We start from the raw sequence: 23,757 nt of genomic DNA on the forward strand, positions 1-23,757 counted from the left end.
GCTACCCTAACACAACCCATGTGTTTACTTGTACCCCAGTGACTCCCAGCAGTCTCTGAAATATCCTGCATCTTATTTTCCAAGCTGCTGCTCATTGAAATAGAAGCAGTGCAAGAATCACTTTCACCTCTGCCAGTGGCTACTATTAATCTATTAGTCCTTGTATCCCACCAATGGAAGACTAGTGTACAAATTGGAGCAGAATGGTATTAAGGGTAAGTTGCTACAATGGATAAAAGGATGGTTGAGGGGAAGAAGACAGTGTGGTAATCAATGGGCGCTGCTCTTTGTGGACTAATGTTATTAGTGAAGTCCCACAGGATTCGGTGTTGGGTCCACTGTTGTTTTATATATTTATCAGTGATATTGATGAAGGTATATCAGGTTTAAATGTCCAAGTTTGCAGACAATATGAAGATAGGCAGAGTTGTTAATGACACTATGCTTCTGCAACAGGATCGAGAAAAGTTGAGCAGATGGGCCGAGAGGTGACAACTGAAGTTTAACATTGACAAATGGAAAGTAGAGCATATGGGTAGAAGTAACCCCAGAGGAACGTACCAATTGTGTGGTACTACACTTAGGGTGGTAGAAAATGAAAAAGACCTGGGAGTAATTGTGCAGTCAGATATGAAATTTTCTGAACAATGCAGGCAGGCTGCAAGAGCAGGTCATGGGGTTTTGTCAATAATATACAGGAATTTTGCTAGCAAGGAAAAGGAGATGATTGTCCCTCTGTATGAGGCAATGGTCAGGCCATGCCTTGAGTACTGCATACAGGTCTGGAGGCTTCATTTTAAGATGGATGTAGATTTGCTTGTACGTTTACAGAAAATTTTGTACAGAGTAAAAAGTGTCCAATCTAATAAATTATTATATTCAACTGTCCCTCTTCATATTCCAGGGTGAAGAAAGGAAGAGAGTAAATCCCGAAAGATAAACATGGTGTATGTTATATATAATATATATGAAAATTACCTTCCTTATGAGTTGGTAATTCCTTTTTAAATTTTTTCCAATTAGAATGTTTTGGATGAAGCACGTCAACAGTTGCAAGCTAAAATCCAAGATCAGGGTTCTTATCAAGCAATTTTAAAAAATCTAATTGTGCAGGTAAGTGAAAAAAAACACTTGAAAAAAATAAAGTAATTAATATAGCTGTAAGATAAGTTTTGTAACAACAGAACCATTTTTTGTCATTATTTGCATATGTGAAAATGAACGGTTGTTTGAAAATGACACAAGCCTGAGTTCCAAAACCACAAATGATTTTGGAACTCAAGCTTTTGCTTCTTTATGACTGGCCACTAAGACAACCTCTCAAAATTGTCAATATAGTATGCATGCATTTATATAAACAATGAACTAGATAGTATGAATCAGAGCTGTGCTACTCAATATGACACTAATAAACAATGAACACATGCAAGCTTGCTTTGAAACTTGTCACTGAGTTTTTATCCTGCTAGAAGCAAGGAGATCAATTTATGCACCATTATACCCTTAAAAATATATATAAAAAATATTTTGATCTTGCTGTAATGTTCAGTATTATTCAAGTATTCAGTTGCAGAGTAATTTTTGTAAACGACAGGGCTCGTCAGACTGATTACATAGACACCTAATTTCTGTCTTTAGCTAGAGATGCAATAAAAGAGTATATCAGTGGAACACTAATTACAAACAACTACCTCTGGAGAGGAATATGGCTTCCATTCATCAATGCATTACATTAGTTACAAAGTAAATTTTTGTAAATAATAGCATATGACATCCTTTCTTCGACTAGAAGTTACACTTAGAATAGCAAAAACTGTTAAGTGCTAAACTAGACAAAAGTATACATGAACTGATAACTGATTTAGCAAAATCATGTGACTTCACTTCAGAACTATGATAGGCTAGACAGTTTGGTTTAGATTTTGTTTTCTCAAAACACTGTAAATCCTAAGTCATCAGAAATAAATACACAGAAAAATTAGTAAATCAGTAACACTGAAGTAATGCCCACCAAAAGAAAAAATTATTCAGTTGAAGAAAAGTTAAAGATTATCGAAAGAGTTAAGAGTGCAGAAACAAAATGCAGTATATTTTGAAAGTGTGGAATTCCAGAAGGAATGATCCACAGTTGGATGAAAGAGGAAGAAAAATTGGGTGAAGAAGATGAAGGAGACTCATAGAAGATGAAGTAGGCCTCCAAAGAAAGAAAACTAGACTTTGTGAATGCTTATACAAGTGGTTTCTACAGAAGTGCAGTGAAGGAGTACTGATAAATAGAGTAATTTTGAAAGCACAGACACTTAAATTTCATAAGCTACTTGGTGCTGGTGATAATACATTTAACGCTTCTGAAGAGTGGCTTTGGAGGAGGAAGGCATGTAGGTGAATCTGCATTTGGTGACATTACAGCAGCAGAAGCATTTCCTGAATTTCTGAGTAATGTCATTCAAGATGGTGAATTCACAGACAAACAGTTGTACAACTGTGATGAAACAGTGCTGTACTATAAGCTTCTCCCTGGCAAGTCACTGGATATTACACTGGTGTGCAAAATTTAAGGACCAGTCAGGTTTTCACCTGTAGCTCTCATAGGAGTGGCCAGGATATGGGAAAAGCATACCAAAGGAACCTCGTGAGGTACAGAAATGATGAAGGAAACAACAGCAACACAACAACGGAAACAAACTGGTACAGAGGGACTTTATTCCAAAATAGCAACATAGCACTGGCTGCCATGATACAGATGCATCACTACCAAAGATGGAACAAAGGGAAGAGGTGGTCCTCAGTAGTAGATATGGCCACCCCTGATGTCGATGCAGGCTTTGCACCGCCTGTACATATTTCGAACAATGTTGTTGATAAGTTCTTGCAGTAACATTGTCCATTCCTCTGTCAGTGCCATCTTCAGCTGGTGAATATTTTCTGGTAGGTATGGACATGCTGCTAGGCATCTCCCCAGAGCATCCCATATGTGTTCGATGGGATTTAGATTGGAGGAATGGGCAGGCCAATCCATACGAACAGTGTCCTCACTTTCCCAAAGCATATCACAGCTGCAGTGTGATGGGGTGTGGCGTTATCATCCATAAACATGAACTCGGGACCAATGGCACCTCGGAACAGACACACATGGGGAAGAATTAACTCAGTACAGTGGCGTGCACTGGTTACAGTACTGCCTTCCGGTATCTGGAGTTGTGTATGTCCATCCAAGATAACGCCTCCCCGCCAACCGGGCTAGCCGGGTGGGTAAAGTGCCTGCCTGGCAACCCAAAGGTTGTGGGTTCGATTCCCGCCTCGGGCTTGGATCAAAGTACTGCAAAAACCTTGGGAGGTGCATTATGGCCACAGAAGCCTATGCGCCAACAACTACCAAAAAAAAAAAAAAAAAGAAAAGAAAACGCCTCCCCAGACAAGAACACCTTGACTGCCATATCGATCCCTTTCAATGATGTTTGTCGGGTGATAGCGTATGCCAACCTCTTGCCAGATTAGCTGACGTCCAGAATTGCTGCTGAGACTGAATTTACTGTCATCAGTAAAGAGTACCTTAAGTAAAGATTTTGTGGTTGTAACCTTTAGAAATAGTGTTGGTCCGTAAGTTTTGTATATCAGTGTACAAAGGTACCCAACAAAGCTAGGATGAAAACTAACAAAAAGATAAGTACTGTGCACAAAGACTGGAAATCACAAGGTAAAGCATTGTGCATTGGCAAAAGTTGAAGTCCCTGTGTTTTATACATCTCAACATGAAATGTCTACGTGTGATTTATAAAAATAGCTCCATTGCTTGGATGATGTGTGATATTTTTGCTTCATGGTTTGAAAGTGAATTTGTACCATTGGTGAGATGCCACTTTCTTTCTAAAAAAGTTGAAGAAAAGGCTCTTTTACTGTTGGATCACTGTCCAGATCATCCTTCGGCTGATATCCTGAAATCAAAATATGGTAAGCTCCAAATCACGTTTCTGCTGAGAAACACAACTGCACTTATTCAATCCATGGAACAGGGCATTATTTGAGCCTTACAGGCCTACTATCATAGTGAGCTAATTGCTGGTGTTTTGAACTCAGAAATTCAAATTGTAGAATTTTTGAAAACATTAACACCAAAAGATGCATACAATATTGGATTAGTGTGGGAGGGAATAAGCTCAAGAGCAATTGAAAACTGCTGGAAAAAACATATTTGAAAATATGAGATCATTAATAATAAACTTCAATTAGCAGCATTTTCAGAACAAGAAGCAAAGGCTGCTTCTTGCTCTGAAATGGTGTTATTTGTTTCAAGACTGCCACCAACATACTTGGTGGCAGCATAGGTGCCTCCGTAGCTAGGTGGGAAGGAGCAGCAGTGCGTAGCACACGCTTCTTGATTAGACTGGGGTTTGAGCCCGTCACCACCAAATACGGAGGATGCAGAAAGGTCAGGGAATGACTACCGCATATCCCGGAGCAATATGGCCTTAGTTGCTAATGCTCCTAAAAACCAAATAACAAACATAACAAACAACAACTTGGTGGCAGTCTTGGAACAAATAACCTGCCTGCTTGAATTAAAGTGGATGAGAAAGCTCCAGTTACACATTATCTGTAACTGGAAATTGCAGCCTCTGTGAACAGTGGGAAGACAATCAACAAACAGAGGGCCAGTGACAAAAGTAGTGACTAAGAAGATAATATGGATGACTTGTATAAGGAAAAAGCACCAGAAATTAAAAAAATTTGCTTGAAAACATTAATGAGGTGATGGCATGGTTAGAATGGAGTGATAGTGAACATCTTCATTTATTGCCTCCAACCACTATTAAGAATTATATATTGAAAAAACGCCATCATCAGTTTCGTCACGCTAAATTACACGACTCTTTCAGAACAGATTGCATAAAATGTAAGTCCATAATAGCATTATGCATTATTAGAATGTAAAGGGAATGATATAACTTTTAATACTTTGTCGTTAGTCTGTATACTAATAAAACATTAGTAAATAAGGTATATATTTACTAAGTAAAGTATTTATGTTAAAAAAATCTGTGAAAAAATGGTAAAATTTTTTTCGGCTATAATGTGTTTCACTTATAACGTGGATATTAAAGTTGTTGTGGCATTCACGCTGTATCTAGGTTGCGCTGTACTAAACATTGCTACTTAGTATAATTTTTATTTTTGCTAAAGAAAAGCTGTGTACTGCTCATTTTATTTGAAAGTTATTATTTAGAAAGTAATTAGAAGAATGGAGAAATGGAAGAGATACAAATTTTTTAAATGTCTATAAGAAATAAATTACTATACAGTGGCTGACAAAAAAACTGCAGCAGTTGTGAATTTTGCAAATAATGTGTTTTGCGCTGCATTGTGGGTTGCAGAAATGTTCGAAATGTATTTGTTAGATGGGATATATATCTCTGTGAATGAAATCTAATAAAAAGACTCAACCTGATATACCTAATTGCCATAAATATCTTCCCAGAGAGTAAAATGCGTAATTAATGAAAATATGAGAAATCATGCAAATGGCAATCGTGACAACCAGACATACATTTTATTGCATTTACGTGTACAAACTGAAATGACAAGTTAACATAATAGTATTATGTACTTTAAATCAGCAAAATAAGTCCTCAATATTTTGTTGTTCCTTCTTGAGCTGCAATTACAGCCTTGCAATGATCTGGCACAGAGTTAATCAACTTCTGGACATACGAGTGCCCAATTTCGTGGTACCACACCCTTACAATGCTCTCTTGCAGCTGAATCTTACTTGTTGGCTTCTTCTGGGCAATTTTAGATGACATTATGTACCAGCAGTTTTTAATAGTGTTCAAATGTGGACTGTTGCCGGGCCAGTCCAACACTGTAATGCCAACATTTCTGAGGTATGATTGCACCTTAAGGGAGAAAAACGAGGGAAAACATTGGTGTAAGTATGTTTTAAGCCTTGTGAGACAAGAAGACAAACTCATCATTAAATCTAAATAGCATAAAACTTACCTTTAATTATTGGTGTATACTCATATGTTCAGTTGACACTTTAGTGTCAACTGAACATATGAGTATATACCAATTTTGCTGTGTGGCAAGGTGCTGAGTCCTGTTGAAAAATGCAGTTTTGAACTATTGTGTGTAGTGATCCCTAATAACTGGTTTCAAGCACTCCTTCAAGATAGCAGTGTAGGTTACTGCATTCACCGTTCCATTAATAAACTTAATTTCCCCCTACCTGTTTGCTTGTTATGCATCCTGAGACCATCTGACCGGCGGGGAACTTTACAGTCGGTATTATGCAGTCAGGACGGTATGCCTCTGATTTTCGTCTTCTGACCTATCACTTCCCATCTGAGCCATGCAGGTTGAATTTCGATTCATCAGAAAAGATGACTGTGTCCCATTGCTCTTTTATCCAGGAAACATGTGTTTTTGCCTAAGCAAGTTGCTTCTTCCTCGTTTGTTGGGTCAACAAAGGCTTCTTCTTGGGCTGATAGGCATGCAGACCACATTCCGAAAGCCATCTTTGTATAGTTCTTGCACTTGTTTCCTCACCAGAGGCCATCTCAAAGTCCAGTTTTAGATCAGGAGCACTAGCATGGTGATTACAAAGGTGCAGCCATTGCAAATATCAATCTTGGGAAGGCCTAGTCACTCTCTTACAGCCTGATCCAGGTCTTCTCTTCACATCACCAGTTTCACACTTTAATTTCAACACTTGGATACTGTTGACTGGTGGCAGCCTATTTCATCAGCAATAGCACGATTGAGCAACAGCTACACTTTTTTTTTTCTAAGTGTCAACTGAACATATGGAGCCATGCTTACGCCTCTGCAAAACAGGATGCTAACAAGTGTGTATTAGGGCTCACAATGCCGGTCAAATTCTTAATACCAGTATTTCGGCATTTTTAATTTATGAAAACCTGGATACCAGTATTAATACCGGTATTAAAAAAAAAAAAAAAAAAAAACATTTTTCGCAATAAATTTTGATGACAGTTAGGTGCAATTAATTACTTGAATTCACATTATTACAATAATAAATATTCTAGCAAAAATCATTAAACATACAGTTATTGTAAAAACAAAAAAATAAGTATCCACACTACTTGTCCGAATAAAGTGAGCTCTTAAGAAACTCAATAGTGTTATGGTTTAAACTGGATCTAATTTTGGTACATATTTAACTAGTGGCAGAAAACATCATTTTTGATTCTGTGCTGGTTGGTGCTTTGTAATGAGATAGTCGTAGACGAGTTACAGTTTAATCCCCCCCCCTTTATTCCCTCATCTTCAAAAAATCTTATTTCCTTTTTATCAAAAATAAAAAATATTTCCTTTTTGACTTTTTATGGCATTATAATAACGAGAGAAAGGGACTGATGGTTAAGCTTGGTGGGGAAACCAAATCTAAGTTGTGGGGGGGTTATTTATTTATTTATTAATTTTTATTTCCCTGTACCTTAGTATCGCCATCAATGGCCATTGTTATGATTTTCGTACAGCATGCACTAAGTGCCAAGTGCACTAATCTAAGCACTAAGGTCATATCCTCATCCCCTCAAACACTAAGCCCCATAAGCTACCTGACTGCATTAAAGAAAGAATTTCCAAGAGCTGAGGGCTATCCCCCCCCCCACACAAGTATATATATTATATATCATATATATATATATATTATATGTGAGCTGTCAGTTTCTCAAGAGCAATGACACAAATATAAAACAAAAGTCATTTTCATACAAAACTACTTACTATACGTAACTGGTGTTCATTTACATCTAATCTATTCATTTTTCTCATTTACTCTGTTAATACATGCTATGATTTCCATAAAGTTTCTCTCAATTAACAATCTCAACTCTCTCTACAGCTTCAAACACTAAACTAATTCAATCTTAATCACTTCCTCATATTTTTCTTAATAACCAATATCAATTCTCTTCACAACAACAATACATGTTGCTAACTTAATGCTAACAATTCCATGTAATCTCTCTTAATTTAGCAATATCAATTTTCTTTACAACTTCAACCAATAAACCAACTCAAAACTGAACATTTCCTTATTTCTCGTGTTTCTTCAACCTTACTCTAAAATAATCTCCAACTTTATCTAAGTAACATTTCCAATACAACACAGTTCAGAGGACTTATCTTTCTTCTCTTTCATGGTGGGATTCCTTTGTGCAGGTTCCTTCCACGGAGTGCGGTGAGGTCTCTCTCTCTCTCTCTCTCTCTCTCTCTCTTCTTAGTTGAACTCTGCATCTGCTGTATAGCTATTCCAGTACTGTCTTATTTCAGGATTTTGAGAACAGTTAAGGAAATTACCACAACAGTAGTAGAAGCCAGGGCGTTATCTGACTGGCTTGTTATTCAACTTCCGGATTAACTTCTAGCACAGGAACATGCCCGGCGGAATGCTTCACTATATAGCTGGACACTCCCAGAACTGGAACCAAACTGAACCCAGAACTACCACTGGAAGTATGCAACCCCTTCGAACAACAACCACAAACCCCTCTTTTGGTGCGAGCACCTTATTTATTTCATTCTCATTTATTTATTTATTGAATTGATTGCAAGCTACAATGTACAACTTTTTTATCGCAAGCTTATGTGCAAACCCCAGAAGAGTTCGCATACATTTACCTATCTTCCCCTATCTAATTTAAACCTAACCCAATCATGGTGTTATTCTTTAAACTCATTCTTTTTCCTTTGGTGTGAAAAACAGAATATTTTTCCCACACAGCGAAATGCTTTCATCTTTTACCTCGGCCGCCTCCATAGCCAGGTGGGCAGGAGCAGCAGTGCGTAGCACATGCTTCTTGATTAGACCGGAGTTCGAGCCTGTGCCCACCAAATACGGAGGATGCGGAAAGGTCAGGGAATGACCACTGCATATCCCCCTGGAGCAATATGGCCTTAGCTGCTAATGCTCCTCATAACAAACAAACAAACAAACGGCTTTCTTTTACCTCAAGATCACCTGTTCACAATACCTTTGAACTGCTCCATACCGACACCCTTTCCAAAAATGCACTAAGTGTTGCATCCTCAAGTAGCAATGTAATAGAGGGATTAAACTATTGTTCAGAAGCTTTTAATTTTAACCCTTCTGCTTCTGCCTTCTTCCTCAGCACACTGTAAACTACATTTGTTTTATTCTATCTTAATTTGGTATTTTATTATCAGTAACATTTTATTTGTATAATCACATTTATTTTGTTTGATCTACTGTAAATTTATTGTAAATTTAAATATAAAGCTTTTTAAGATTTTGGTTTTCGTTTTTACTTCAATGGTTGGTGAGAAATGCTAAAAATCATAGTATATTCCTTAATTGCTCTACCAGGCCTACTGCCACTAATGGAAATATTTCCATAATAATGTTTTCGTTATTCCTTAAGTGCTTTACTTCCACACGCAAGTAAATTTGTAAGATTTTATGTCTTGCAGTTTCATGACGTTTTCAGGTTTCTGTTGCATTTGTACTGTGTATAACAATCCCTCATTTGCAAATTCAGCAGTATTAATGATTTATTATTGTCAATTTTATGACCTTTATGTGAATAAATCATGGATAATTATTTTTTAAATTTATTACTGAAAAACCGGTATTTTTTTATCAATACTGGGATTTGAATATCGGAAAAAAATGACCAGTATTCAGGATCCTGGAATCTCAGTATTGTAAGCCATAGCGTGTATAACCTTCCAACATCGTATTTTTAGAAGCGGCTGATGCAATAACTTTCAATTACTGTATGATGCAATAGAAGTGTTATCTGATGCAATACCTTTGCTTTGCAACAAACAATATCTTATACATTTCACTACAAATGTTACTTTTTTTATGGTGATGCAGTTTTTTTGTCCGTCACTGTAATTGTGAATGTGACATTTTATTTTAAGTATTTATAAAAATTTATAAAAATAATGTAAAAGAATTTCATTTACAAACATTAACATTAACTGGGCGCCTCCGTAGCCAGGTGGGAAGGAGCAGCAGTGCGTAGCACATGCTTCTTGATTAGACCGGGGTTCGAGCCCGTCACCACCAAATACGGAGTATGCGGAAAGGTCAAGGAATGACCACCGCATATCCCGGAGCAATATGGCCTTAGTTGCTAATGCTCCTAAAAAACCAAATAACGAACAAACGAACAAACATTAATACACGGTGGTGTTATTAGTTTCTGTTGAGAAGCGTATGAATATTAGCATTTCTAACCACGTTGATCATGAAATTAAAAAGAAAAACAAGTACTGCCTTTGCATTTGTACAATTTTAATGTTGCAGAGAAAAAGTATTGTATTGATCATGAAAAATAATACCAGAAATATTCAAAACAACCACATTTTAATATGGAGTAGATCTTCCACCCCCATGGCAAAATCTGTTGCAGAATTACACACTGATACAACCAGTATAGTTGTTCTTTTGTTCTCATTTTGTTATAAAAATGTGAACAAAAAAAGCAGCTAATAGTAAAAGCTGCAGGGTTATATTTCATGTTGATCTCTCCACTGATAACCAACCACCACAAGCCATTTGTCAAGGCTTGCACTTACTCTCACATTAGACACAATTCTCTTATTCACAAGTCAACTTAAGTTTAATATTTTAAATAAATGCTATCACAAGGTCAAAGTTCAAGTATCTTTCCATCTCTTCTGTCATGTGGTGTGAGTCATCTCTTTTCAGGTTATGATGGGCATCATGGTGAGATCTGCTATGTCGTATATTTTGAGGGTAGAGCTTTAACAAGGGTACAACGGTTTTTGTAGGCTGGCTGCTAGATAGTCCACCTGGATCAATCTTATGAGGAACACTATTATGCATCCAGGACAGCTAGTGTATAATCATACTGTCTCTACTCTGCAAGCTGCAACTGGAGAAAGAGATTCCAAGTAGTATTTATGTGGGGGTTACTACCAACCATGTTTGTGTCAAGGAGACTGTGTAAGCTATATCTAAAAATTTCATAAATTCATGCAACATGCCTTCTCCAACTTCTTTTACCACATCTACATCAGGGCATTGTGAATAGCCAAATTAATGGAACAACCTTATCTGTGAAAGATCTAAATCACTCAAAAAGTTCTTAATTTCATTTCACAAATATGTAGTCCCAGTTCCAATTTTTAGCGATGTCCATTTTCACCTACAGTCTGCCAAGTTCCACTTTTTCTGATGGGATCCCAATTAATCGGTTGCATCAACCACCACTTATTTCATTTGTCCTAATTTTTTATCCATGATCCTTTATTCTTCAATGGTAGTATTTGTGCTTATATCTGTCCTGATATTGCTTGTCAGAGAGTTCCTAAGTTGTAATTTCCACACACTAAAGCAACTTAAATTCAAAAATAAAAATATCTATTTAGGTGATGTCAATGTGAATTAATATTCTTTTGTTATTGGTTTGTTTTTGATCTGTATTATTAATTCTTTTGTTAAAGCAGACATTTCACCATAAAAAAGGAAAGGTTTTTGTCAGCCTTTATGAAGCCAATTTGCACATATAATTAACAGTCACTCTAAATCAAGAATTTAAAATTGGTATATTTGTAGCATCCAATAAAAGATGCACATGCATACTAGTTCAAGTTTTGGCTTGAAGCAAGTGAATGGAAGTGCTTAGCATCAGTTGTTGTTTATATCTGCAGTAAGCATTTTTGCGAAATTCGGTCACTGAGGTGCATGAGTATTTGAATTTTGCTGCTTTCAAGTCACTTGCCAACAGTGAAGATAATACCCAAATGCAGTCATTATGAAAAAAACATGTGTAAAGCACATAAGGTGCTTTACACATTTATTTTATTTAAAAAAAAAAAATTTAAATATATGTTTCCAATGTAAAAAATGATTTTTTTACAGTTGTGCTTATAAAACATTGAAAATTAAGATACCATTAAAAAAAAGCAAACAGTTTTGTTTTTGTTTGCTCTTTTTTGATAGCATCTTTCTGCTGTTTTTTAACCTTCAAAGTAAGTGGTGTACAAAAGGTACCATTCCAGCTGGTTTTATAAATTTTGCATGCCAGTTGGAGAGTTAAAATCTTTTTACACCATTCTCTAAAATTCATTTATTGCTTCTTTATTCTCCCAATTCTACAAATCACCCTGAACTTTTTGGCTTTCTCTAAACTAACTTTCCTGATAGGGAAGTATTTTTTTTTGGTGATTTTAATATTTACAACTCTATCGGCTTCAGTTTTTTAGTTGGTAGAGATGCTGAGACTTTTATAAGGTTAAATTAGTATGAAATGGATATTTTTAATTTTTCATATTTTGAAGTACATATTTATGTTATCAACATTTAGAAAAATATATTTTATTTATATTTTATAGGCAATGTTTCAGCTTCTAGAAAAGGAAGCTGTTATTCGCTGTCGTAAAGAAGATTTTTCTGCAGTGCAAAAATGCATGAAACCTGCCATGCAAGCATTTGCAGCCGAGGTTGGCAGAGAATGCAAACTTATACTTGACACTGATAACTATTTACCATCTGACATGTAAGTAAATGAAAATGCAAAGTAATTTGAATTTGCTTACCTTAAGTGAAATAGTTTAGATTTATACAGTGGAACTTCTATGTAACAGATTTCTCTATATTACGAATTTATTCATAGAACATTGCACCTTGAAACGAAATTACATGTAAAATTAGCCCCATATAGCGAAGTGTTAGTTTCTCATAATGAATTTTAAAAAAAATTAGCAAAAGCATTTTTAAAGATTTTCAAGCATTTATTGCTAAATAGTCACTCAAATATAATTCAGCCTCCTTCCTTCTGAAATTGCTCATCGGCATCTGGAATTAACTATCCTTTTAGCTAACACTTGTGGCCATCGACACCTGTAGGAGGGTCTTTGTTTCATTTTTGTAACAGGGATAAAACCAAATGGGTTTTCTTAAAAGTGGTCATAAACTTTGCAATAAATAGGATAGATTTGTAAATTGATGTTGGCCAAGGGGAAAACGAAATTTGCTGTGGGAAAACCTTTAGCGTGCTGCAGTGGCAATACATAGAATGCTTCAGCAGTTGGTTTTTAGTAATATCTACTGAGTTACAATCGCTTCTCACCTCAACTGTACCACATAACCTTCCCATCAATCATATGATAGTTTTCATCTAACTGGTTGGTTGTTGGACTCCTGGTAGATGGTTTTCATGAAATTTTTTAAATTTTTTTCTTTTTTAGCCGAGTAATTTTTACTGTTGCAAAAACGATGTCAAGGAGAAAGTGTTTAAGTATTAATGATAAAGTCAAGATTCTTCATGATATTGACCAGGGTTTTAAGAAAAAAGATATTGCGGAGAAATATAGCATACCTGCATGCAGTTTATCTATGATTTTAAAAAATCAAGAATCAGTTTTGAAGAAGGAGGAGCAGACAAGAAATGAATTAAGTTGTGCATATATGAAGATGTTGATAAAGCTGTTCTGAAATGGGCACAAATGATACGTGAAAAGAATATACCAGTATCAGGTCTAGTATTTTTACCAAACTTAAAAGTGTGAAATTGTTGTTTTTACCACCAAACGTAATGTCAAAACTCCAGTCAATGGACCAAGGCATTACTAAAAATTTAAAATTTCTTTATTGAAAGAGAACATTAATGAAGGTTATCAATGCATTACAAGAAAATAAAAACTTGGAAGTTACAATAAACAATAGAGATTGCATCTCTGAACTGGCAAAAGTTTGGACAAATGATGTCGTCAAATACACTATTCAAAAGCGGGATTTGCATTGAATATGCAAATCCCGCTTTTGAATAGCTTTTTGGCAGTTCACCTTGTTCATCCAGTTGTTGAACGACAACTGGATGAACAAGGTGAACTGCCACTTTCACAATTGAAAAACTTTTGAACATTATTAGAATTGTCAGGAAACAGAAAATCCTATAAATACTGGATGGTTATGTTAATGTAGGTCAAGATCTGGCTACAAGAGAACATCCAAATGAAGATGGAATACTGCTGAACAGTGTTAGATGCAACGATGATCATGAAGAAATTAACAATGTCGCTGAAGACACATCAGAACAACCCATAGAAAAACCAACTCTTAAAGAAATGGTTCATGATTTTAAAACAGTTTGTCTGGGTCTACAGTTTTGTGAAAATGTTCCTGATGATGTTTTTAATGCTCTGAATAAATGTAAAGTTTTCTTTGAGAATCAGACATTTTTTAATTTTACTGTGCAAACGAAAATTGCCAATTTTTTAAATTTGTAATACTTACCCGCAAAAATTGTGTAAACATGTAATTTAAATAAATATGTTTTTGAAATTAAATACATTAAAAATAAATGTCCGTTGTTTTCATTTTCTAATTAGATAACAATTTCCAATAAAAAAGATATTCTCTGTGTAGCAAAATTTCTCTATAACGAATTTTCTCACTGCATTTATCAAATTTGATATAGTGAAGTTTGACTGTAGTATATTATACTAAGTTATTCACTAGAGAAGTTAATAAGTTGCTTGCTTTTGTCTTGCTATTCCTTCCCTTAATGTCATGTAGAGTTTTGTCCAATGTGCAGTTATTTTGAGAATAGATCATTCTTATAATTGTCTTCAGCACATATTATTATGGCTGCTTTGTGATGCTTCTTTATACATTGTTACTTATATTTATCTGAATAATGAAAACTGGTTTGCTTATCTGCCTTTCATTTTCTCTATCCTCGTGCATTTTCTCTATCCTCGTGGACGGCCTCTTTCCGGAAACTAGTGAACAAGATTGGTCACAAAGGAATCAAAATTATAATGTTGAGCCAGAAGAGAAATTTTCACTGAATGAGATAGAACAGGCAGTAAACCAGGCAAAGGATGGTAAATCACCGGGCCTTGATAAGATAGAAGTATCAGTTTTGAAAAGGACACATAGAATGATACCTGATTTGTATTTAAATATGTTTAATAAGTGTCTAGAGGAAGGAGTATTCCCGGCGGGATGGAAGAGTGCTCGGATAAAGTTTTTGATTAAAAATACTGATAGACTATTAAACGAAGCTAATTCATATCGGCCAATAGCACTCTTGTCAGTGATAGGAAAAACCTATGAGAGATTGTGCATGAACCGTCTAATGATGAAGGATCAATATAAGAATATGACCTCAGAAAACCAGTACGGTTTCAAAAAAGGGGTTTCAACTGAAGATGCTATTTATAAAATGGTACAAACGGCTGAATTAAGTAATGATAAATATGTTTTGGGAGTTTTTATAGACTTTAAGGGAGCATTCGACCATCTTTGCTGGGAAAGTATTTTGTCTAGAATTTATAAAATTAGTAATACAACATTATATAATGTGTTCAGAGATTATTTTTCTGAAAGGAAGGTAGTTGTTAAAAATAAGTATAATCAGGTTGTCAAAGTAGTAACAAGAGGATGTCCTCAAGGTTCGGTGATCGGCCCCTTTGCCTGGAATATGGTATTCGATGAATTTTTAAATATGGACATGCCTGGCATAATAAGGATGGCATATGCAGATGATTTAGCTATAATAGTACAAGGTAATGCTAGATCAAATATAGAGAATAAGGCTGAAGAAGCTTTAAGAATGCTGGAAGAGTGGACGAGAAAACATAAGTTACAGATTTCTAAGGAGAAGACAGTACAGATGCTGTTGAAAGGAAGACTGAGTAGGAATAGGGCCCCGACTGTAAGGCTGGAATGGGGGCGCTGTCCGATATGCCAGAGTAACAAAATATCTGGGAATAATGATAGAGGAATGTCTCTTTTTTGTAGAGCACGTGAAATATTTAAAAAATAAAGTTAGAACTTTGTACGCCAAGCTCCGGCGAGTAATTAGGAGAGACTGGGGAATCAAAGGAAAATCCCTTAATTTATTATATCAATGTCTTTTTGTACCTATTATAAGTTACGGTGCTGGAGCTTGGGTGCATAGAGTTGATAAAGTGATTGTGCAAAAATATTTGTTACAAGCGCAAAGGTTCGCTCTTTTAGGAATTACGAGGGCATGTCGGACAGTGTCCACTGAGGCCTTGCAGGTGGTATCTGGGAGAATCCCTGCGTATTACGAGGTCTTAGTCTCTGGACTGTCTTATCTAACTAAAAGAGATATAAGGAAAACTGTACTTGGTGTCAGTACATGTCAAGATGAAAATAGGATATATTCTGGGGCTGACGTGAGAAATGAGAAGAAAAGATTTTATGATGAGATTAAGATTATGTGGCAAGAAAGTTGGGATAACACCGGAAAAGGTAGACAGACTTATATGTTTCTACCAAATCTAGAGATAGTCAATCCTAATAGGAAAACATGGCTGCAGTTTGGACTGCAGGCCATGTTTTTAATGACGGGGCATGGCTTGGCACTAAGGCTATATCAGCTGGGATTGCGAGATACTGGTATGTGTCCATGTGGAGGGTTAGAAACCTCAGAACACAATGCTTGAATGTGGTTTATATGTTGATATAAGAACTGAATTGGAACTCTCTATAGGCTTCCTGGAGAGAGAGGCCCTCTATGTTTTGTTCACTGATAAATGTTCATTCTCATATTTTAATAGATTTGTAGAAAGAGTTTTTAAAAGGATATGTAAAATTCAAATGACTGATGGTAGAGCCACACCTCCACAAGGTAGGGATGGCAACTCGTGCAATTAAGATTTATGGACTAATATCTAGATAAATTCTTTCTTGCACGAGGCTAAGTGGCATACGTGAAAAGTTTAAATTTTGTTTAAAATTAATGTTGTTGTTCGTTTTATTAACAAAATAGATTTTGAATTTCATATTAGGACACTATACCCATTTTAGAATATTGCCACGGATAGTCCTAGGCCTAGGGAGTGGATTCTCAAATGGATGCCAAAATGGAATATCCTCGTGCATATAATCCTCATCTGTATCCTCAGACCTTGTATTTAATTATAACTTCCCTAATGATATTAAGATCACTTTGTGATTCTGTCATTACAAACTTCATTGCTTATTTGCAATTAAATGTTATTTGTTGTTACTGAAACTGTTCTTAAGGAGTTTGGATACAGCCCTAAACATTGAACAGGTCTTCAACATTGATGAAACGGCTATTTTGGAAGAAGCTTTCGTGAGATGAAATTCATCTCATTTCATTATGTATGTATGTATTATATGTGTGGATGGCTCCTAGAACATAAGTTCAACTCCGCCTCATTCCTTTGAGAGAGAGAGAGTAAGGAGAAGGAAAAAAAAAAAAAAAAAGTTTTTCATCCCGCACAGGAGGACAGGAAAGAAAATAAAAACTGTCTGTGTGTCCTGTCTTATTGTGTTGTGTATTGGCTTTTTGGCTACCTGAGAGCAGCAATCATCGGACGGCTGCTTCCAGGCACTCATTCCTAGCCAAAGGAAGGCAGGCCTCCCCTACTATCTGCCCACCCTCTCTAAAGTCGAGGGGGAAGGGGGACTTCCCGGCTCAGGGAAGTCCTAATCCAGGGTAGAATGAGAGAGAGAGAGAGAAAAAAAAAAGATTTGAAGAGAGAGGGGCTGCCATGGCCTGGGGAGCCCCAGTTCAAAGCAGAATGCGGGAAAAAAAAAAGTTTTTCATCCCACATGGGATTAGAAGAGGAAAAGGAAGGAATGAAGAGAAAAGCTACCCCAGCTCCAGAACCAGAGTGGAACGCAAAAAGGGAAAAAAAAAATTTTTTTTTTTTTTAAGAGGGGCTGCTCTGGCCTGAGGAACCCCAGTTCAGAGCAGGACGGGAGAGAGAGAGAGAGAGAGAAAAAAAAAGTTTTTCATCCTGCACGGGACTAGAAGGGGAAAACGAAGGAGTGCACAGAAGAGCTACTCCAGCTCCAAGAACAGCCCTAGAACCAGAGCAGAGCACAGAGAGAGAAGAAGAAAAAAAAAAAAATAAATAAAAGAGAATAATATAATAAAATAAAAAAAGAATAATATAATTAAATAAAAAAAAGAATAATAATAATGATGAGATTATGGGAATTAATCATTGCTGGGTTGAGGTGGAGGTGCTGGGTTAGCATTAAGCCAGCAGGGTATGATGCCACAAAAAGACAGCCTTGGCAAACTCCTGGAAGGAGGGGACATTCTCAAGGTTCTGGATGAGTTGCTCCAGTTGGTCAGTTGCAAAGCTAGGGACAGTTGTCTTTGGTTAGCATTAGCATTAGTAGAGGCATATGATGCAAGAAAGCAAGCTTATGTAGCATCAGCCAAAAAAAAAAAAAAAAAAAACCCACTTCCACTTCACCCCTCCGTTCTTTCGAAATACCTGTCCAGCTGAGCCTTAAATTTATTTAGGCTATCAACTTCCACGACAAGGGATGGAAGTCTGTTCCACCAACCAACTACCCGCTGGCTAAAGGCAAATTTCCGCACGTCTGTCCTACATCTGTCTTTCCTCAATTTGAATTTATGCCCTCTCACGTGATTATTCTGAGCAAGAGGCAGTATCCCATCAGCATTGAGCATGCTCAAACCATTCAAGGCTTTATACACCTCTATCAGATCACCTCACCAGTGCCTAGTCTCCAGACACTAATTTGCAAAACTTAAGCCTTTCTTTGTAAGAGCAACCCTTTGTTCCATTCATTAATCTTGTTGCCCTTCTCTGTACTCGTTCCAGCAGCTCTACATCCTTCTTGAAATGAGGCCTCCAGACCTGTATACAGTACTCAACGTGTGGCCTGACTATTGCCTTATACAAGGGAATAATCACCTCCTTATCCCTGCTAGACCCTGCTAGAAAAATTCCTGTATATCATTGACAAGGCACCATGAGCTACTCTTGCAGCCCGTCTGCACTGCTCAGAGAACTTCATATCTGCCTGCACAATTACCGCCAGGTCCTTTTCATTCTCTACCACTGTCAGTGTAGTACCACAGAGTTGATACGTTGCTCTAGGGTTGCTGTTTCCCATATATAGTACTTTACATTTGTCAATGTTGAACGTCATTTGCCACATCTTAGCCCATCTGCTCAACCTTTCCAGATCCTGTTGCAGCAGCATAGCGTCAGTAGTGTCCTTAACAACCCTGCCAACCTTTGTATCGTCTGCAAACTTGGACCTTAAGCTTGATATACCATCATCAATACCATTTGTAAATACAGAAAACAATAATGGACTCAACACTGAACCCTGAGGGACTCCACTAATAACATTAGTCCACATTGAGCAGTGTCCATTGAATACCACTCTCTGTCTTCTCCCCCTCAACCACCCCTTTATCCATAGCAGCAATTTACCTCCAATGCCACACTGCTCCAATTTGTGCAGAAGTCGTCCATGTGCAACAGTATCAAAAGCCTTTCCAAGATCAAAGTATATAATATCAAAGTTATTCCCTGCATCCAGTTCTTTAGTGACTGCATCATAGTATCCAATCAAATTGGTCAGGCAAGACTTTCCCTTAACAAAACCATGCTGTGTCCGAGCTATAACCGAAGTCTTGTCTAGATGATCCTGCAGTGCTTCTTTAACCAGTGCCTCCATTAATTTTCCTGGAACAGAAGTTAAGCTCACAGGTTTATAATTACTTGTCTCAGCCTTTGAACCTCTTTTGTGAATTTGGGTCACATTTGCACATCTCCAGTCTATGGGTACCTCCCCCGAGTCCAAAGAATCTCTCATTATTATGGCTAAGGGTTTGCTTCCTTCCTTTGCTGCCTCCTTTAATATAACTGGATAGATCCCATCCACCCCAGGTGCCTTTCTTGTGTTTATCTTCAACAATTTCTCCTCCACTTTACTCTCAGTTATTACAAGATTCTCTAGCTTATTGCCAGAGTTGAATACACCTCTGGCATTCCCCTTGCTGAATAACTCCTCAAGTGAGAATGTCGATGCAAAATATTCATTTAGTTTGTTAGCTACCTGTGCAGGATCATCAACAGTTGAACCATCGATATCAAGTGGACCGATCTGATTCATCCCCTTCCTTCTAGAGTTTACATAAGAAAAGAACTCTTTGCTGTTTTTCTTTACATCCTTTGCCAAAGATTTCTCGTAATCTGCCTTCACCTGCCTAACCTCCTTTGTAACTTGGTTACAGATCAACTTATCTATTATAGGTTTCTGTGTCACATGTTAATTTATATGTATCCCTTGCATTTTTCTTCTCTGCCATATGTCTCATTAGTTCATCTGACATCCATTTAGGCCTAAACCTCGAACAATATTTCTTAGTTGGTATGTAAAGCCTAGTAGCCTCCAAGATAAGTTCTTTGAATGCTTCCCATTTTGAATTTGCTGTTGGTAACATCATCAGTTGGTCCCACTTAAATACTGTCTCAGACCATCATAGTCACCTTTACGAAAACAAAAACCCTTCCCTTTACCCCTGATGCTAGTTACCTCTTTGCGTAAATCCAACTTCATCACACTCTGATCACTGCCACCTAGTGGTTCCTTTATCTGCAGATTCTTAATGCATGAAGAATCACTACTGATAATCAAATCAAGAGTATTATTCCCTCTAGTTGCCTCCCGAACATGCTGATGTAGAAAACAATCATCCAATAAATCCACAAAAGCCTTGCTAGTGTGTGAGTGACCAACCCACAAATTCCAGTCAATATCTGGAAAATTAAAATCCCCCATTATAAGACTCCCTGATTTACTGGCGCACTCTATTTCCCTGTACAGTTTCTTATTATACTCATCAGAGTCATTAGGCCTATAGCACACTCCTACTCTCAATTTTTATCTCCCAATGCTTAAGTCACACCAAACTCACTCGACACTCACTAATAGCATAACCCCTCCTCCCTTCCTATCCTGTCTATCCTTTCTGTACACATTGTTCCAGTTCTGCATTCCTTATATCTGTGTGACACGACGTCTCTGATATCCCAACAATATCCGCCTTAGATGCTTTGAGCAATACCACAAATTCATCAAATTTATTTACCAAACTCCTAGAATTGGCGTACACGCAAGTATACATACACCTGTTCCTATTCTTAGCTACCCTTACACAACCCATGTGTTTACTTGTACCGCGATGACATCCAGCAGTCTCTGAAATATCCTGCATCTTGTTTTCCAGGCTTCTGCTCATTCCAATAGAAGCAGTGCAAGAATCGCTTTCACCTCTGCCAGTGGCTACTGTTAATCTATTAGTCCTTGTATCCCCCCCAATCTAGCAGTTTTCCGACCCACCTAACACTGCCTCGATAGCATCAGCAAATATTCTTGCACCCTTTCTATTTAAGTGTATCCCATCCCTGTAGAAGCAGTCTCTCCTGTTAACAAGTACAGACCAGGCTGAAAAAAAATTCTACCCCTTGAGTCTTGCACAATCTTTCCAAGGCCGAATTGATCAACAAGGCTCTCATCATATACTCCCTCCTATCGTGTCTGTGCAGAATTGCAGACACTTTCAAATTCAACCCTAATTCACGGCTTTTTTTCAACAGTGACCTGTACTTGTTAAGTAATCCTGCCGGTCTCCTACTCTTAATATCATTAGTGCCAACGTGTACAACTATATCACCTTTTGTGCCCTTAAAAGATGATATCCGCTCTACAATATTATCAACCTTTGCCCCTGGCAGACATACCCTGGTCCTGTTCCACCTATCCTTTTTACAAAGCATGTTCCCCGTTTCCCTGACAATAGAATCACCAACAACTACTAGTTCCTGTGGGACCAGCGCATTCTGCCTTGGGGGTTGCTGCTGTGTTGCGTGATGACCAAGTGCAAGCTCTGGCATTGATGTGGGCAGCTGAGAGCTTGATGGCCCCTCAATTTAGATCCTTCGAGGGCATCCACCCTGTCCTTCAAGCCTGATTTCGTTACACTCCTTGCATCGGGCGCACACAAAGACATCCCCCATGGCAAATCATGTCCCGTACCCGATTGCTCCACAAACATCATGCAAGCAGTGCATTTTAAAAGGCTGTGATTCAGAGGGCAACTTCCCCCCTCAGTTCTCCCCTGAGCCACAGCACTCCCATTAGCCTTTTGCTTTGTTGCTCTGGTCTGAGTCATGATTTCGATTTAATTTCAATAAAATTTCAATTTCAGTACAAAATTATAATCCTAAACTTGTATCCCAACACAGTTATAATGCTATATATATTTTTCAGTATGAAGTATTATCTACAAGTTCCGTTTATATAACTTCCGTATCAAGTTATGTATTAATTATGTTACGTTTGTAATCTAAGTCGTTGTATGTATTTAGTTAAAAGTACAATTTAATTGACAACGAAGTTTAACAAAATTAATAGATTTTACTGATTAATTGACAATATTATATTATATACTGTACTATACTAAGCTTAAGCTATCTAGTTCGGGATATAACGTTGTGTCGTATAACAATGGCGGCAAGTTACAAACGGTAAATCTATGGACACTTAAGTATTAATTAACTTCCAAATCTCGCTGTCTCAATTCAGAATAAACTAAGGATCCTGACTAGGTCTATAAGCTACTTATAGAAAATAATTTGATGTAACAATTGGTCAATAAAGCAGATAAATATGGCTAAAAAACTTCTCGTTCAGCGGAGCTGCAACTTGTAACACTTGGATTTGATACCCTTACCGATCATTTTATGCAATTACAAGGCTGAGTAAAGAATAAATACACCAGATTAATCAGAAAATCACAAAATAATGCTATACTACTAAATTTAAATCAAAAGTTTTAGAAAAACAATAATTTCAAATCAATAAATAAGAAAATCCACTTAGTGGCTTTGAGCATGTCTGACTCCCACGAGCCTCGTCAGCAGATCGCTGATGGTAGTTGTAGACCACTGATGGTAGGTTGGGGAGATCATGTTGAAACTTGCACTCATTTACCATTATGAGAAACCAAAAACTTTTGACTTTCGTGCCTTGTGGTTTTGAATTCAAACAAGGAAGCTTGGGTTACCTGGGCCTTGTTCCAAGAGTGGTTTTGTCAATATTTCTTCCCTGCACTAAAGATTTAACCTAGCAAGAAAAGAGTAAAGATTTGCCTCAGCCCAGAAGAAAAAAAAAAGCACTGGATTGTTGGCAGTGCTCCAGGTCACCTAGATAACCCTGATGAGATGACATGGATGACAGTTGGTGTGTTGGAGATGGAATAAAGCTCATCTTCCTTCCTCCCATAAGAAATTAGTCTTACACCCCCCATACTAATTCTAGTTATACTACCAAACGATGATATTTACTAAATACTTGGATGCCACTGATGAAGAAAAGAGGCCACTTTTACAGTCCAGTGAGTTTCAAGGATAAACAAAGGAATTACCTTTATTCCATCTATAGGACTTCTTATCCAACTCTCCTCAAATGTTGATAAATTATGAATGATAATTTAAAATAATTTTAAAACTCAAAATGTATTCCTCACCTTCAGCTCACGAGTAATTCAATAGCCCAAGTAGCAGTCATAGACCCCAACTCGACCCTAGAAATATCAAACCCCATGTAACCTCTAGTGATGGAAGATATTGTCAGAAAAAACACGGGTTAAAAATATGTTAGAATATAATTAAAATACAATGAATAAAATCCACTAAAAAATTTCTTCCCTGAAGTGGACCAAAACTTTTCAACCTGTTGTCCTTACAGTTTGGAATAAAACTGACGAACGTAATATATGTGTGTTACATTATTAATAGGAGATTAATTTTTAGCACATTCATTCAAACGACCATGAATCAGATATGAGAAATGGTCAGTGGATGTTTATAGAATTACTTTGTAGTTTCATATCTAAAGTTTCAGCAATTGACAACTTAGTATAATTATGCTGAATATTCAGAATTTTAGCT

The 23,757-nt window shown here is 37.0% G+C and overlaps 1 protein-coding gene across 1 annotated transcript in view; it reads left to right on the forward strand.

Moving 5' to 3' along the window:
- Vha26 (V-type proton ATPase subunit Vha26) overlaps window positions 1–23,757 on the forward strand; it is an 88,758-nt gene that overhangs the window by 36,135 nt on the left and 28,866 nt on the right. Inside the window, exons 5-6 of the mRNA XM_090381324.1 lie at window positions 1,024–1,113; window positions 12,355–12,518. Coding sequence (XP_090237450.1) covers window positions 1,024–1,113; window positions 12,355–12,518 — 254 coding nt within the window. The remainder of the gene's footprint in view (window positions 1–1,023; window positions 1,114–12,354; window positions 12,519–23,757) is intronic.

Source organism: Mastigoproctus giganteus, chromosome 9 (assembly GCF_048544385.1).
Source record: "Mastigoproctus giganteus isolate SK-2022 chromosome 9, ASM4854438v1, whole genome shotgun sequence".
Lineage (NCBI taxonomy): Eukaryota > Metazoa > Arthropoda > Arachnida > Uropygi > Thelyphonidae > Mastigoproctus > Mastigoproctus giganteus.